Source organism: Podarcis bocagei (assembly GCF_964188305.1).
Source record: "Podarcis bocagei genome assembly, chromosome: 13".
Classification (NCBI taxonomy): domain Eukaryota; kingdom Metazoa; phylum Chordata; class Lepidosauria; order Squamata; family Lacertidae; genus Podarcis; species Podarcis bocagei.
In genome coordinates this window covers 26,693,102-26,710,908 of record NC_138138.1, presented here as the reverse complement: position 1 = coordinate 26,710,908, position 17,807 = coordinate 26,693,102, and the positions used below count along the sequence as shown (strand labels likewise).

The following is a 17,807-nucleotide window of genomic DNA, read 5'->3' as shown; positions in this document are numbered from 1 at the left end:
TTTGGGGATAAGATTTTTAAATGATGAATGGACAAAAACTGTATTTGGGGAAAACACACACAGACACCTTATGATGATCTTAGTAATGTAAGAAATCCTTCCTGTGAAATGTGACTTAAAAGCATGAAGGGCCATCAATTCCCCGCCATCGTACTGTGTGCCTTCTGTATCGCTTTGCCACATGATCTACTTCTGATCTGAGTACCGAGGGCCAAAAGAGGGCTCTCTTGAACTTATCAAACGAGTGTTGTGTTGAGCTGCGGACGAACTCCACAAGGGACACAAGAGTCCCTTGAGAGTTGCACACTTCGGTTTTGGGGCTGCTAGGGGCAGGCCGTGACAGCAGCTACTATGCAATTCTGTCTTGCTCAGCTCAGTATCATCCAGATTCTTTGGATTACACCACCCCTGGCCATGCTGCCCATAGCCGATGGGAGTTGTAGTCCAAAACATCTGGAGAGAACCACACTGGGGATAGCTGATGTGCTTCCTTGTTTGATTGTCCAGCATGGGTGAACACTGTTCTAACACTTACTAGTTATCGGTTACTGGCAGATTCCAGAAGAGCAACCGCATTTTATTAATTTGTTAGCTAACTTATAAAATGCTTTTTCAAGGTATATTACACATGCTCCTGGAGGGGCATGAGAGCCACTTCCTTATAGCGTTATTCCCACCCACCCCCGTTCTTGTGTAGAAGCAGGCAGGGAATGCATGAAATGGGCCAGGAGTGGGATTCTTTCCCAGATCTATGTTGCTCAGCTGGGAGTACAACAATCAAGGGGAAAGGAAGCATGTAATGAAGTCTGGCCTGTATTGACCCGTTACTGCCACATTATCAGGGGGAAAGGCATGAGAAAGAAGATCTCACAATGATGTGGTCACCACTGGCAGGTCACTGTGATGCCGTCTACAGCAGCCAGATGACACGAGTTAAGACAGCCTAGGTGCTAACAGGTTATCACGGAGCATTGTCCACCAGAAATGCTTACAGGCTGTTTCTTTCTGAGCCCAATTCAAGGTGTTTAAAGCCCTAAACGACTCAGGCCCCAAATACCTGAAACTGCCTCCTTCTCTACAGACCCCCTTGGGTGTTAAGATTGGCAGGGGAGACCTATTGGTTATCCCCCCCCCCAAAAAAAGCTCAGGGGGTGGCAGCCCAGGAAGGGGCATTTTCTATGGTAGCTGCTAAAAAGTGCATCTGGCATCTTCATTATACTGTACAGCTGTTGGCGAATGAAGAGGCACCTCTTTACACTGGCTTTTGGCACCAAAGCTGTGTATTTTTAGGGCCAGCTTGTCTATATTGTGTCTAAACATTGTTTTTCATTTTGATAACCTGCCCTAGGACATTAGGCTGAAGGGCAAGTAATATATATTGATAATAATAGTAAAAATAATGAATGTCCTTTGGCAGTAGATAGGAAGCAAGTAGGAAGGTCAAGATGGTAGTTCTTACTGATTTCCCCCCCAATTTTAAGCATCTTTTAGGAGGACATCAAAACTTCACATAATTAGTCTAAAAGTAGTAATGGGAAAATCCAAAATGATGTTTAATTCTGAAGGTGAGCAGGTCCCCCCCCCCCCCAATTCCAGAATACAGCTTATTTTACACATGGAGGCATAAGATGCCAACTTAAATGAGCCTAAGAAGATTTTGGACATTCTTGAATACCTTAAGCTGATAAACAAATTGGCTGCCGAACACTGAAAACCTGGAATTAAGTGTTCCGGTTTTCAAATGTTTTTTGGAAGCTGAATGTCCAACGCAAATTCCAGCTGGGTGCAGGATGCTCCTGCAGCCAATCAGAAGCTACACCTTGGTTTTCCAAAGTTTTGGAAGTGGAACAAACTTCAGGAATGGATTCGGTTCGACTTCCGAGGTACCTTTGTCCTCAAACGGAATCCGTTCCGGAAGTCTGTTCGACTTCCGAAACATTCGAAAACCAAGACGCCGCTCCTGATTGGCTGCAGGAAGCTCCTGCAGCCAATCGGAAGCCATGTAAGCTGTGACAGATGTTCAGGTTCCAAAGTACATTCACAAACCGGAACACTGACTTCTGGGTTTGTGGCGTTCGGGAGTCAAAACGTTAGACTCGCAAGGCGTTCAGGATCCAAGGTACGACTGTAACTCTAAAACAATTTTCTGCAAATTTGGAAAAGGTCCACCCATCTGAGGAAGTAGGCTGTAGCTTCAGAAACATTCCTGCCAAGTTAAGACTTGAAGATGCTGAAGCACGCACACCTTTTAAGTGAACTGTTCTTCTGGAACTCAAAAGGCTGATTCCCTTGTGCATGTCTATCACTTGCTTCCTTCTCCCTTGGTGCCCTGGCAAGGCAATGTGTGAGCTGCCTCCATGGAAACCACAGTCAAGAGGTGCTGGGAGTGGTGCCTGATCTGCGATAACAGTTTCACCCATATGTGATGCTCCACTTATCAATGGGCATACACGTGAACTCACCCCATTTTTTTGTATGCTTTACAAATAGAAGGCCATTATGTAAAACGTGCACAGTGAAAAAAAGAAAGGAAAAAGAGGAAGACTAGGGAGAAAGGGAAAGAAACCACAAGTTATTGTTGTTCATGTTTCATATTTGAAAAATGAAAATAAAAAAGTGGTATCAGCCAAGATTCAGAAGAACCTAACTCTAAAGCCATTTCTGGTCACTTCCTGTTGTTTGCCGGATGACGTAATAGTTGATTCTCCTACCGTGGCCCGGCTGTTGGTGCCCGGGTTCCCTCCCAGCCTGTAGTTGTTGTAGGCCAGATGGCTGTATGGATTGTATCCCACAAACCCCGGTGTGCTGGGCATTTGCTGATGGAAACAAATGAGACAAAAACACGAATGAGAAATGAATCCCAACGAGGAGAACACAGAGAAATGAAAATGGTTTGCAGTACAGCATGCAAAAGCAACCGGAAATTTAAACAAGCATAATGAGGTGTTAACAGCCGCTGGCTCTCTCTCCCTCTCTCAAGAGGGACAGTAAGCCTGAATGAAACCTGTTGAGGAAAGAGGGGTTTCTCTCTTTAAGAAAAACTTGCCACTGCAGATTCTGGATGGGTGTAACCTCAAAGTTAAAACAACTTCCTAGTTCAGACAGCAACCTTGAGCTAGGTTAAGAACGTTGAGAACTTAAAATAAGAAAAGTCACTTTATCCACATATATATTGGCCTATTCCGACCTCTTTTTCTTAATGGTGACACTGATCATTCATAATGTATGGATATTCTTCACAACTGCGATCAGGGCAGTGCGGTGGGGTAACTGAAGACATGCTACAACGATAAACTATAATGTTGTTCACTGCTCCTGCTCCTGCTGCACAGAAAAAGCATTTTGGTTTGTGACACTCATTCTGATTGTGCAGATAAAATATAACTGATAGAATTCGACAGGATGGGGTATGGGTGTGTGAAAACAGTCCAGATCCAAGGATCCACAGGCATGCACCTCTAGATCGTGGTACCCTGGCGCCCTGGCATCTTTACTTGGTCGCAAGTGGTTGGTAGCCAGGTGCAAAATGCACCTGGCGCCTGGCTAATTTCAAATACTGAAAACAGCAGACCATGGCTTGCTTCATAGCCGGGTCAGAAGAAGGGAACTGCATCATGCAATGAGCAGAGGAAGAATAAAATCCCAAAGCTCCTTGCTGACATAATGTCAAAGCATGATTTGGCACTGCGTCTGAACCACCCAGTTTGCCAGTCATCTGCCCGCCTGGGGGCTAATTGCTATGCTCTGTAGGCGAATGGCAAATTGCATGCTTGATTTAAATATACATTCTAAAATAATCAATATAACCTTAGAACTATTACCACCCAACCTGCTGGGCTGGGCTCCAGCCAACCAAAATTAGAAAAACCAACTACCCTTCAGGTGCTTCTGAAGGATGCTGAAGGAAAACTCCCAAGAAAAATGGAGATTCACAGCTCTGATTCATTGCTTATCCAGGTGCTCATGGGGTACAACCCCCCCCCCCCAAACTGGAATACTCAAAGGACATGACACATCATAGGAAAGCATCTAAATATGTTTAGCCAAGTAGACCTAGTCCTTTATATGGGCGCTCGGTGACCAATATTTTCTTAAGCCATTTGTATTTTCAAAATTAGTTCACGGTTCAAACTTCAGTATTTATTTTGGATCTTTATATTCAACCAAATAAGACTATAGGTTGCATGTTAACAGTTATCTAAGATGCAAGTTAACTCACCCCCAAATGAATGAATATTTAATGGCAGCTGAAAATCCCATAGCTGAGATAGAAATCGTTGAAGCTGTGCCACAAAATAAATTAAAATGAATTCTCTTTTTTTTTGGGGGGGGGAGGTGTTTCCATGGTGTCAAAAACATCCAGGAAGGCATTCCAAAGTCAGAGCACTGCCACCAAAAAAGCACTCGCCCTCGTATTCACCTGCCACACCACACTTTTCAATGTTTACCTAGCTCTAGCAAGGTGCTAGGAGCTGTACAGGGTAGAGAAACTGACATGGTGCAAGTACATGGAAACATCCCATAATAGGTTGCCCAGTTATGTTGCTAGATGGTTGACTAGGACCAGTAAATGAAACATACTTAACTCATCAGTACTTAAATGTCTTTATTGCCGGCTCATTTCTGAGAGCAATTCAAAGTGCTTCTGTTAACCTTTAAAGTCCTATACAGCCGGAAAGCTGTCAAGTATAAGTAGGGCTGCTTACTCTCGCACAAACCTGTCTCCATGGTTAAGTCCTCTGTTGAGGCCCTTCTCTGGGTGCCTCTCCTGCAGTATAAGTGAGTAGCAACTAAAGAAAGGGCCTTGGAACACTCTCCCCAGGGAGACTGGCACAAAATTTCACATCCTGCTGGCATCAGGAGACTTTGTTTTATTTGCCCAGGTCTTTCAAAATAGATTTGCTTTCAGGCTGCCAATGTGCTTTTCCTGGTTCTTTATAGTTCTATTATTATCATTTCAAAATATCCCTATAAGCCACCCTGGAGGTTGTGAATCTGGCAGGTGATATATCAAATACTTTAATTAAATAAATGCAATGGGGACTCCAGCCAGCCAGATGTTTCTAGAACGCAGTGGGAGGAAAGCTTACATAGTTACCCTGGTATGGAGTGGGTGACACAAAATTATTTTAAAATTATTGCAGCCCTGAAGAGAAACTGCACAGCCACAATATTTAATCAATGTAATCAGAATTCAGTGCATCGAAAGATCTCAGAGGGCAAGGAACTTTATGTTCAAGTGTACAAGAGTAGCCAACAGTTGCATGGAAAAGGTCAGGTAGGCCAAAGCTCAGAATGAACCGGGCTTGCAAGTCAAGTTAAAAATAATAATAAAGATTTATTCAGCTACATTCAAAGCAAGAGGAAGTTCAAGCAAGTAGTAGGTTCCTTGCATGGATCAGGGGGATGTTGTGGACATGGTGTATGAGGGGATGCTCATCATATTTGCAGAGGACACCAAATTGGGAGAAGCCAATGCCGCAGAAGGCAGAATCAGAATTCAAGATGACCTAAGCAGACTGGAGAACTGGGCCAAAACTAATGCAATTAATTTCAAGAGGGACAAATATGAAATTCTATACCTAGGCATGAAGAACAAGTTGAACAAACAGAAGATGGGGGGACACCAGGCTTGCAAGTAGTACATGTTAAAAGGATCTAGGGGTCAAAGTAGACCTTAAGCTGGACATGAGTAAACAGTGTGATGCAGCAGCAAAAAAAAGTTAATGCTATTCTAGGCTGCATCTACAGAAGTATAGAGTCCAGATCAAGGGAAGTAATAATACCACTCTATTCTGCCTCGGTCAAAACACACCTAGAGTACTATGTCCAGTTCTGGGCACCACAATTTAAAAATGATATTGACAAACTGCAATGTGTGCAGAGAAGGGCAGCCAAGATGATCAAAGGCCTGGAAACCAATCCTTATGAGGAATGGTTGAGAAAGTTTAGCCTGGTAAAGAGAAGACTGAGAGGAGATATGATAGCCATCTTCCAATTATCTTAGGGGCTGTCACATGGAAGATGGAGCAAACTTGTTTTCTCCTGCTCAGGAGGGCAGGACTCGATCCAATGGATTCAAGCTAACAGAAAGGAGATTCCAACTAAACATCAGAAAAAACTTTCTGACAGTGAGCGCTGTTTGACAGTGGAATGGATTCTCTTGGGAAGTTGTGGACCCTACTTCCTTGGAGGTTTCAAAGCACAGGTTGACTAACCACCTGCCATGGATGCTTTAGCTGAGATTCGTGCACTGCAGGCGGTTGGAGCAGATGACCCCTGGGGTCCCTTCCAACTCTACACATCTATGATTCTAAGGAAATGTCATTGGCACCCCAGTGCTAAACTCATTCGATCGAAGTAAGTTCTGCACAAATCAGTGAGGCTCCTTTCCATGTAAATGATATAACTGTTAACGGCTAGATAATACAACTTTTAATAATGGGGGTTCTATTTGGTAGCCTGGTGAATAGGTAGAGTGGACAAACAATGTTTAAATCATGGTTAAAGAAGGGTACCAGGTTCTCACACAGCACCAATCTATAATTAAAACCAAGTCCAAAATCCAAGACGCCGTCAGAAAATGGTTTGTTTTGGAGCAAACAAACCATAGTTGAGCTGCTGGGGAGGGTTCACATATAGCACTAAGCCACGGTTTAATGAACTACAGCTTAATGAACCATGGTTTAATGTTATGTGCAAACCAGGCCACTGCAGTAACTAATGACCAAATAGAAATAAAATGTTTAGCAGTGCCACAGAAAAAGGGGGAAATAGGATCCAACCAACAGTTCTGTCCAGTATACCCAAACCTGGACAATTCTTGGCTCTTGAACCATCCCGATATTCTGTTTTATTCTGTTCTGGAGAAGGTGAACCATAAATGCAACTAATACCCAAATCATTACTTTGAGACAGTACACTAGGTGCATAGTTTGCAGCTTGAATGCACTCCCAAAAGGTGGGCAATAAATATTTTTAATATAGTGGTTTAATAATAAGAGGTTTTCTTTTTTTCTTTTTTTTTTTGCAAAAGCAGTTTTGAGCATGGCCTCAGTATTTTTTTAAAAAAGTGATATGCACCAATTACAGACTCTCCAGATACCTTTCAGTTGGACCATCAGTATGCAGCAATCTGTGGAAACAGGCATGCTCACATTGTTTGGGCCATCAGAAACAAAATGAGTAGGCTGTGTTCAGGTGAGGTGCAAAGAGAAGAGGGAGAACACCTACCAAAAAGGTCACTGCATATGTGACAAACGTCCCACAAAAAAATGGAATCAGTGAGCTTTTGCATGAGTAGTGTCTGCAGATGTATAATTGTTTATTTTTCATTATTTTCTGTTACCACACAAATTCCAGATTAAATGGAAAGAGCTATAGGATGGCATTCTGACATGGTGTCAAATATGGTGTGAGTTCTACAATAAATTCCCATCAGGAAGACCTCTGGCTCTGCAGACAGCAGCCGAAGCAGGGAGGCTGAGTTCACACATCACTTGCACTTTGGTTTAGACAAGAAGCTGCACCAAGCCTTGAGTTTGCACACCCACCCCACATAGCTAAGGAGGAGGTTGGGGACCTTCACTTCTATTTAACCACAGCTTCCTGTGTCATCCAAACCTGTGGTCAATTTGGTTAAAGAAGCCAGTTTCTGAAAACACAATTTGAAGTTGGCTTGTTTTAAGCTAACTATAGTTAAAAACCATAGACAACATGACAACTGTAGTAAAGCAAAAGCTTGTTCTCACCTGAACTCAACAATGGTTTAGCATGACATGCCAGCCTGGTCACAAAGTGGAAACCTGAGGCCTGCATTTAATTCTTACCTTCTGCTCTCTAAAGTATGTGGCTTATAGTGTGCCTTCCTTTTCATAGCACACACCACACAGATGTTCTGAACGTGTTTACTCAAAAGGTTAATCTACTCTCTTTCCCTAGAAGTGAAAACCTTGTTGCTGTTCTTTGTGTACCTCACTTCCACCTTCTGCTACTGTATCTAATAGCTATAACAACATCTCCCCCCCCCCCGCCCCTATTCCCTGCCAAGGTGTTTATACCTCATTCTATGGGAATAATTACAATATACAATTAGGGAGATTCACAAATGCCTGTTATTACCACACAGATGCTCATATCTTAGCAGACTTAAAAAATAGAGCTTGCATTTATCCAGGTTTCCAAAAATGTGTGGTCACAGCTTTTACTAGGAAAGAAGCTATGTGAGATATTACTTGGATTAAAGACGCAACACGAGATTAAAATATGTACTTTTACAAAAATGAATGCCAAATATTATAGGAAGTAAGCTTGTGTTATAGTCTGGAAACATAGCAAGCAGCAGGCATGAGACCCCAAGTTCTAATTCTTGAAAATGCCAGTTAAAAGCACTCCACAGCGAGGGCTGGCAAAGGATTCTGAGGTATGGACTGAAGTCAGAATTTAATCACGCTGTTTGAGAGGAACCATTTGTCTGATTTGGTTTACAGAGCTCTGCAGTATCTTCTCTGCTGAACTAAAATGAAATCAGGCTTTAGTTTACAAAGGAAGAAAAATACTTTCATACTTACGGTTGTGGGGGCTGGGGTGGGTGGTGGGGCATAGGATGGCCTTTCTGTTTTAAAAAAGAAGTGGGGGGGGGGAGAGAATAACTATGTAGACAAGCTGGAAAACTAGAGACTGCCAGGAAAAATTTCAAGTATCAAATCAAAAGGTGAATAGATGAGGGGGAGGAAAGTCTGTCATTTAAGAAAATACTTCATATAGGAGCATCCAAGCTGTGGTTTGTAATCTTGTGTTCAGTTCCCAAGAACTCAAAGAAGTGAGTAGAATGAACAAGCCCAAGTAAATTAAAAGTACAACAGAATTTCTCTGTATTCTTCCCTTCTCCAATTCTAACTGAACAACAAAAGGGTGGCTGATTGAGTTGCTGAAGCAGTAACAGACTTTTCATGTGACTGCACATCCAGACTGTCACGGTTTTCAGGATTTTGGAAAATTCAGGGTGCACAATTATAGTTAATTTGGAGCTCTTGTGCAAATCAACTTTTTGCCATAAGGACAGTGACAGTAACACACTAAGTACGTAGTTCAAAATTGGGAAGGTTTAGAGCAGACTTTCTCAACTTTGGATCCCCAGGCGTCCCCAGATGTCTGGGGACCCAAGGCTGGGAAAGGCTGGTTTAGAGAGTGCAGATATCATTATCAATGATCCATGGAATGAAATATTGGTGCTATTCTATATGTGGATATGAATTAAATAAGAAAAAACACACATACACACAGACTGCTGCTGAACTTACTTGACATTTTGGTAGAAAAGTGTTCAACCAGCTGACATCAGATCTGAAAAAGAAAAGCAGAACATCACTATAAATCATGTTCTCTCTTGACACATCCCATATAAACAGTTGGACCAACGTAGTCCTCCAACATCTACAACTAAAGCACATAATTGATATACAGTACTGAACAACAATCATCTATAAACTTCATTGTTTGCAGTACTGAGCTACCTTCTTAAACACAGATAATCCCCTTGTTGTTTCAGAGCAAAGATATGAACCAGCACAGGAAAAGTTTATTTCCCTCCCCCTTTAAACACTACCCACTTGTAGCGACTTCTTTCATGCGGTACCAAAAGAAAAAGTTGAAACCAAATATCGCAAATGGTTTTCCTCTCTAGAGAAGAAAAAACTCTGAATCAAAATGTGCTTGTTTTGAGTAACAAGATCAAAATCTCAGAGTCATTAATGATAACAGATTAATTTAGGAGGATCAGTGTTTATATGTGTGTGTGTGTACACACACATATGTACACTCAATGAAGCCAAAATTAGACTCACAAAATGTTTAGGGGTATGAGTACCCCTGAGTCCCCCCCCCCCCACAAACCCTGATCCTCCTAAATTAATCTGTTATCAATAACGACCCTGGGAGTTTGAGATTTATATTTTATTTTATATATAGCTTTCATATATAGAGAGAACTTTCTTTTTAAAAATCACATTATGCCTTTTGTGCTTTTATGCTGAACCGCCCTGTGATCTTCGGACGAAGGGCGTTCTATAAACGCAATAAAATAAACGAATGAACTGAAGTACTGCCAGCTCTGCCTGTCCATCCCCTCCGCAAGAAGACGACGACGACTCGCTGGACTCAGCAGGACCTACTTCCGAGTAGACCTAGTGAGGACTGCGGGGAGGGGGCGCCACCCTCACAGCGGGTGCGGGGAGGAGGACAGCTAACGGGCGTGCAGGCTCTCTCTCACACAGGCGCCACACCCAGACTGGGCCCCGCAAACTCACCGGCTCCAACACGGGCCTCGGGCCTCGCTCCTTTGTCTCCAACGAGAGGGAAGCGGCGGAAACAGGGATGGAGAGAGAGGGAGGAGGGGGAAGGCAGCAACTTCCGTTTCCTCTTCAGCACTTTCCACACAAACCTTTCCCCTCGCCCTGGCTCTCTCACCCACTCACCCCATTGCCCACTTTCCAATTGAAAACAAAAACCTCCCAATTTGGGAAGACATTTGCACCCAGTCATCTCCCTCTTAACTTAAAAGGACGCTGCCAGCGGATTGTTGCGAAACTGCGAATGCAATATAGAAATTACATTTCCCGAAGCTGCCTGCTTGAAGCGGTTGGTAGGCAAGGAGTCGCGCGCCGGGTCACGTGAGGGCTAACGCGACGACGTGACGCAAAGGGAGTGAGCGTAGAGTTTAAGCAGGTCGGTGCGCAGGGCTCGTCCTCCGGTTCTTTTATGCGGGGAAGGTGGGAGAGTGTCGGTAGAAGTCGAAGCAGAAATGTCAGGATTTCTGCAGCCAGAAACAAACGGGAGTAGAGCAGCGAGGGCTTTCTCCTCTTTCTATTTTGCTGCTATCCCCAACCACCCTCAGAGCTACTTATGACCTGCAAGATGGACAATGTCCTCCTCTTCAAAGCTTTCCCAAGGCTATTTGTCTAGACACAACCCCCCACCCCCGGGGATAATGAAATATATTGGCAATCTCTCTTCGATGTTTAAACCCCTCTCTCCGGGAAGGAGTAAGATCTGAGTAAGGCAGTCTTTTGTTTAGGGGTAGACACATTGCTGTTCAGTCACAGCCACAGCAAAATCCTGATTATCTCAGTTGATATCTATTTGTTACTGCATATTGGAAGGTGAAAATATGGCTTTGGTCCACTTATTTTTGCAACCTTCAATGGCGACAAGCTCTAAGTCTTAAAGAGTCCTGGCGCAAATTTACTCCTGGGGGAACAGCAATTTCATGTACTCAAAAGCGTAGCAATAAACCTATTTATGTAATTCTCGCGACTAGTTTAGATTTCTGTTTCAAAAGGGTAGAAGCAAAGCAAGCCAACATTTCCACAAATTAGCTTATTTCAAGAATTTGAAGAGAAAGGTTTGCTACCTGCAGATGGGTTATATTTGTGTTGTATTCTTATTTTTGCTTTTGTGCTGTCTAGATTGGTCACCTGTGTTTTAATATAATAGAGTTTTGCATAGGCGCCGACTCCATGGGGCTTGGGGCTCGAGCCCCCTCAAAATTTTTTTTGGGGGGGCTCAGCCCCCCCAATAATCTCGGGCGGGCGCCCTTCCAGCAGAGCGCCGCCGCCGTCCCCCGCCTCCTCCCCACCTGCTCCTTCGCCAGCCAGCCAGCCAGCCGCGCGCCCTAATCGGAGAGCCCCGGCCGTCCCCCGCGAGATTAGGGAATCCCCGGGGGCGGGGGCTCCTGCCTCGCTGCTTCGCAGCACCACCGCCACTGCCAAGGCACTGCTGGAAATCCCGCGAGAACAGGGGAATCCCGACTGGCCACACCTCCCAGCCAGCCAATCGGCTGGCTGGGGGGGCGTGGCTTGCCCTATTTAGGGCCGGAGCCACTTTATTTGCATATTCATGAGCTTATTTATTATTCATGAGCTTTCCCGGGCCCCCCCAATATTTCTTCTAAGTCCGCGTCCCTGGAGTTTTGCATACAGACAGGGATATTGAGAGGTTACCGCATGGTGTGATCTGAAAGCAAGGGCTTAAATGGTATTTGTGCCTCCCACAGGGCAAGAGATTAATGTGTGTCGGTGCTCATTTTCCTAATTTTAAAAAGTATTCTAACAGGACCTCCAAAAGCAGTCCTGTCTCCCCCGTGTAAGGAAAAAGATTTTAATGGTTAAATGTTTGTGGTCCTAATCAGTTTGTGGGATGTAAAATTAGGGCTTTCCATTCCTGGCCCAACAGATGTATCCTAGTCAGGAGAGTCACTTCTATGAGAACCTATAAGCCTTTGTGGCAGAAGGTATTTACAGAAATAAGCTATATTGCGGGTCAACGTGGAATGTATCACAAGTTTTGGATTTTAAAAGAAGGGCAATCTGGCTTTGTTGTAACGAACTAATTATTTTTCTTTTGCAGTGGCACGTCTACTAGTGTCACAGAATTGGAAAGGATTGAAACATCTGTGTATCTCCAGTTGGAAACGGAATGGATGGTCTATTGCTGCACCAGAGAAATTAACAAACAGATTACATGCATTGAATAATACAAATGATGGAGACGATTTTGTTGAAATATGGCATCCTTTTATCAAATATTATAAGACTTTAAATTATTTCTAAATCTGCATCTATATGCCATGGTGTATTTGTAACAGCGAAACCGGACGCCTTCATCTGTCCCTGCTGCCATAAAACTTTTCTCTCTCATATTGGTCTCTACAGCAACAGCAGGGGCTGTAACTCTCTAGTAGCTCATTCTTTCATTGTCTCAAGACCGATGGATGCCACCAAATATGCATGATATATGCAAATACGCATTATATGCAAATTTCATGCACATCTGTGTCATCCATCTGTGGCCATCTAGTTGTTGGACTCCAACTCCCATCGGCTCCAGTCAGCATGGCTAAAGATCAAGCATGATGGGAATTGTAGGCCAACAACATCTGGAGGCCCACATGTTCCCCACCCATACCCCAAAGTGACCAGAGGATAATGGCCCTCTAAGACAACCAATTTTGATCTAGCTTGTTTTCCCACAGCATAGTTTTCACTAAGGTGGTGACTCTTGCTTGTACTACTTTCAACTGTGGGCAGCCGTTTGTGGGATTGCTCTTGCAAGTAAACAAATAAATCCCTGTTAGCAGAAGACCAGATGCACATGAGGAACTTCTTCCTGACAGTCTAGTTTTCAGAATATGATATTATCTAATATGCCGGTTTGCTTTGCAAATATTGGTATGAGTTTGGGGGTGCCAGTCTCCCCTAAATTCCTGGACCCAGTAAGTGTTAGAAATTAATCAAGCCTCCTGAACCCCTGGATCTATCAAGAGTTAAAATATAAGCCAGACTAGCTTTCTTATGAGGTAATCACCTGGGAGATGAGCCATTAAGAGAAAACAAAGGGGAAGGTGATGGACCGCTAAGATAGCAAGAGAGGAGAGTCTGTGCCAGAGGGAAAATGGGTGAGGCCCCCTACTCCAGCTCTAGATAGTTAGAAGGCCAGAGTTTTGAAACAGAGTGTAAACTTGACTGTGATGTGATCCAAAAGGAAAAAGGTTGCAGGCTGTAAAAGGCAGAGGCAGAGCACAATGTTTGCTTTCTGTTGTGATCCAAGACTACAGCTACGGGAGAAACAAGTTCCTTTTGCGGTGTTTATGCAGTGAGCCCCTCCATCGTAGGCTCAGGTTGTAAAAAGGTAAAGGTACCCCTGCCCGTACGGGCCTGTCGTGTCTGACTCTAGGGTTGTGCGCCCATCTCACTTAAGAGGCCGGGGGCCAGCGCTGTCCGGAGACACTTCCGGGTCACGTGGCCAGCGTGACGAAGCTGCTCTGGCGAGCCAGCACCAGCGCAGCACACGGAAACGCCGTTTACCTTCCCGCTAGAAAGCGGTACCTATTTATCTACTTGCACTTTTTTAGGGATGCTTTCAAACTGCTAGGTGGGCAGGAGCTGGGACCGAAAGACGGGAGCTCACCCCGCCGCGGGGATTCGAACCGCCGACCATGCGACCGGCAAGCCCTAGGCACTGAGGTTTTACCCACAGCGCCACCCGCGTCCCACGGCTCAGGTTGTATATATGTGTAAATAAACCATATATTATGAAGATACCACAGTCTCCGCTATGCCTCATTTCCCAAAGGAAACATGGGCCCTGGGTAAGGGTGCCTGGAACCCCTGGAATCTCATACCGTTCGGAGATTGGAGTGGCATGCAACTATATATTTGTTTTGAAAATGCTATCCCCCCCCCCGAGTCTTTAGAATGAGAAGAGCTAAGCTTAAAAATTAATAAATAAGAGCTTAGATGAAATGCAAAGCTAAGAGGAAATTTCCTAGGCTATTATATATTTTTAAATAAATTTATGTTGTCTGGAGAAACAGCCAGGTGTCAGGTAGTTCCCAAAAGGTGTTTTCCTCTCTACCACCAGTATAAACACTCTGGATTGTATACTTTGAAGTCAGATTAGCACGTTAAGCCTATCATTCCAAGGAAGATGTGACATTGTATGTATTTATATCAAAACAACCTGTCATCTGTGTTTTGGCATGTCTGAATAGAGAAAGGGGGGGGGGATATGAAATTGAGACTTGGGATTTGTACAGCTAAACAAAATAATTAATTTTAATAAGGGATTTGGGAAATTGTATTTACCCCTGAATGGGAGCGTTTTTGTTTGGTTTGCTAATCCTGTTGTAAACAGTTCAGTGAACAGCTATGCAATTGCTTTTATCTGGTTGTTTTACTTGTTCTTTTTGTAGTTTTGTTGCAAATGTGTGCTACTTTCAGTTCAGGTGCAAGATTGTTATGCTATGAGATAGAAAGAAAGATAATCACTGTTGGCAGAGACCTGATGGGTAGCGTCGACTTATTGTAACTGTGGCAGAGTTTGCATAACATTTGGTGTTGTGTGTAATGTAGATTATCCTTGAGCAATAATTGACCTGTGCTGCCTTCTGCCCTTAATTGCTGGACTGGGCCATCAGTGAGTAGGTGGGTCTTGGCAAAACCAAAGATGGGAAATAAATGACCACATTTTTAAACAGGAGCCCAATGTTTTGCTGCCCTTAATTATGGGCTTTTCTTGAAAGTCACGTATGACTCAGAGCTTGGATGGACTCAGGGATCACTTATACCTTGAGGCACTCTGTACATTCATCCTACACGTTAATCCCTTACAGACAAACTCGCACCATCTTAAATTGTTGGGTTGCAGATTCCTGCACAATGCTAGGGGTTTCCCCCCAGCTGGAACTCATTTCTGGCATCTCTCTGGTGGGCGATATTGCTATTCTTAGAGAACAAGGGAGGCCTTCATGGTGAGTTCCGTCACGTTTTTCCTAGAAAAAAAAAGCACTGGTTCTGCCTTTGAATCAGAAAGCCATAGCTATACTGGGGTTAGGACCCCACGTCCCTAATTGACCAATGGCTACCTGCAGGATTTTGTTGTTGTAATCTTTCAGTCAATATATTCTGAAAACAGTTAACATACAGGCAAATTCGGCTTCTCGAAGTTATTTGAGAAAGTTCTTTGCTGAGGGACTGTTTCCCCCCTTTCTTTGGAAATGGATTTACAACTTGGGCAGCCAGGATGAAACTTATTTCAGTCTAGACTCATCTCTGGAATGACAGAGAGATTGTTTTACTCCAGTTTCAACACAGTAATAGCGGCTGCTTAATTCAAAGTGCTGGATCTCACATTTAAAGCCCAAAATGGCTTACTTTTGTGAGCGCCTTCTCCCATATGCTTTTCCTTGTTTTTTTAACAACAAAAACAGCCATTTTGGAGAAACAGCCTTCTTCTGAGCCCACGTTCCACCATTTACTATTAGTAGATTGCCTGATAGGGTGCAGTGCAGGGCCTTTGCTGCAGTGGCACCAGTGGTGGCTGGTGCCGATGGTGACTGGTGGCGCTGAAAGCAGGCAGGTGGATCCACAGTCAGTGACTAGTACAGCCACCTCCTGATTTGTTGTAAGTAACAAGGCTGACAGCAGACTGAAGTTGGTGCGGCAATGCCCCATTTGCCATAATGGACTAAGCTTCACTGAGTGGCCTCCACTCTGGGAAGCTTTGCCTCTCCCCCCCCCCCCCCGAGATCAGACTTACTCCCTCATTGCATAGTTTGTGCTGGCACATGAAAGTCTTTTTATTTGGAAAGGCTGGGTTCTGCTGTTTCTGCAAGTTTATTTTTACTGCCTTTATTTTTTGCTATTTTATTACAAGATGTGCTGAATTGTTGGAAGGGCAACCAACATATTTCAGAAATAAACTTGATGTGACTCAGCATCTACAATGGTTGACCCTCGAATGTGAATAGTAACCATCGACTGCTGTGTTGGGAAGATCCGCATGACACTGAGTTTATATTTGCCAGGCTCATTATTTTCATTGCCATGATCCTATACTTTGTCGAAGGGAAACTCTCCACCAGAGTAGAAATCATATATCGAGCAGATGGAAAGCTCTTCAATCTGAGCAGGCTGAAAGCAAAGAGTAAGGTTACCGTAACTTCCGTCATAGAGCTTCAGTATGCTGATGACAACGTAGTGTGCGCACGATCAGAGGATGACCTCCAAACCATCCTAAATATCTTTGCAGAAGCTTATGAAAAGCTTGCCTTATCACTCAACATCCCAAAAACCAAAGTGCTGCTCCAACAAGTACAGAATAACCCCTCTTCAGCGCCACAAATCCAACTCAATGGTGTAATGTTTTAAAATGTTGATCGCTCCTCCTAACTAGGCAGTTATCTTTCCACAAGGGCGAACATTGATGCCGAAATCCAGCATTGCCTGAGTGCAGCTTTCTCCCGATTGAAGTGCAGAGTGAGGACTGGGACATTCGCAGGGAAACCAAAATGCTTGTTTACAAAGCTATTGTACTACCAACCTTACTATATGCTTGTGAAACACAGACCACTTATAAATACCATCTCCCAACTCCTCAAAAGATTCCATCAACGGTGTCTCCAAAAAATTTTACGCATCACTTGGGAGGACAGGTGAACTAATATAATTGTACTGGAAGAAGCAAAGATCACCAGTGTTGAAGCAATGATTCTTCAACATCAACTTCATTGGACTGGTCATGTTGTGCGGATGCCTGATGATCGTCTTCCAAAGCAACTACTCTATTCCAAACTTAAAAATGGAAAATGTAATGCTGGTGGTCAACAAAAGAGGTTTAAAGACTCTCTCAAGGCAAAAATAAAAAAAATGTAGTATAAACACTGACAACTGGGAAACACTGGCCTGCAAATGCTCTAGTTGGAGAACAGCCTTTACCAAAGGTGCCATGGGCTTTGAAGACACTCGAGCTCAGGATGCAAGGGAGAAACGTGCTAAGAGGAAGGCATGCCTGGCAAATCCATACCATGATGTCCACAACCGATGTCCCCACTGTGGAAGGACGTGTGGATCCAGAATTGGCCTCCACAGTCACTTATGGACTCATTGTTAAAACCGTGTTTATGGAACACAATCTTACTCGGCTACGAGTGATCGCCAAAGAAGATAAAGAAAAGAAGATTTGCCAGGCTCAGTTTTATTATCTGTATCATCATGGTATCATTTACTTTGGTAAATTCATATCCCCATCTTGTTTTTTAATGCTCAAAAATTAGTTTTAAGTCTCCTTTTTGAAATTCAAGTGTAAAAAGTACAAATTAAGTATCAACCAAAAACAAAACAAAAAAGAGAAAGAGAGAGAGAGAGGAGAAAAAGGCGCACAGGGCAATTAATAAATCAGTTTTACATTCATAATGCCAAGTAAACAAATATTAACAATTCTAGATCAGAATTTATGAAGATTAAACATTA

The 17,807-nt window shown here is 43.5% G+C and overlaps 1 protein-coding gene and 1 long non-coding RNA gene across 5 annotated transcripts in view; one reads left to right on the top strand and one right to left on the bottom strand.

Annotated features, from left to right (window-relative positions):
- Nucleotides 1–10,443, bottom strand: part of SMARCE1 (SWI/SNF related BAF chromatin remodeling complex subunit E1) — a 30,010-nt gene extending 19,567 nt beyond the window's left edge. Inside the window, exons 1-4 of one of the 4 annotated variants that reach the window (XM_081166646.1) lie at nt 10,308–10,443; nt 9,303–9,345; nt 8,571–8,614; nt 2,649–2,816 (exon numbers count right to left, since the gene is read on the bottom strand). In XM_081166646.1, coding sequence (XP_081022772.1) covers nt 2,649–2,816; nt 8,571–8,614; nt 9,303–9,309 — 219 coding nt within the window. In that variant the 5' untranslated portion in view covers nt 9,310–9,345; nt 10,308–10,443. Of the gene's footprint in view, nt 1–2,648; nt 2,817–8,570; nt 8,615–9,302; nt 9,346–10,172; nt 10,240–10,307 lie in introns of those variants that run through there. The other 3 variants (XM_081166648.1, XM_081166647.1, XM_081166649.1) reach the window with 3 other exon arrangements.
- Nucleotides 10,444–10,599: 156 nt separating this feature from the next.
- On the top strand, nt 10,600–14,094 carry LOC308571400. Its single transcript, XR_014001386.1, has 3 exons — nt 10,600–10,725; nt 12,406–13,675; nt 14,059–14,094. It is a non-coding gene; the product is annotated as an uncharacterized lncRNA (long non-coding RNA).
- Nucleotides 14,095–17,807: the final 3,713 nt, after the last annotated feature.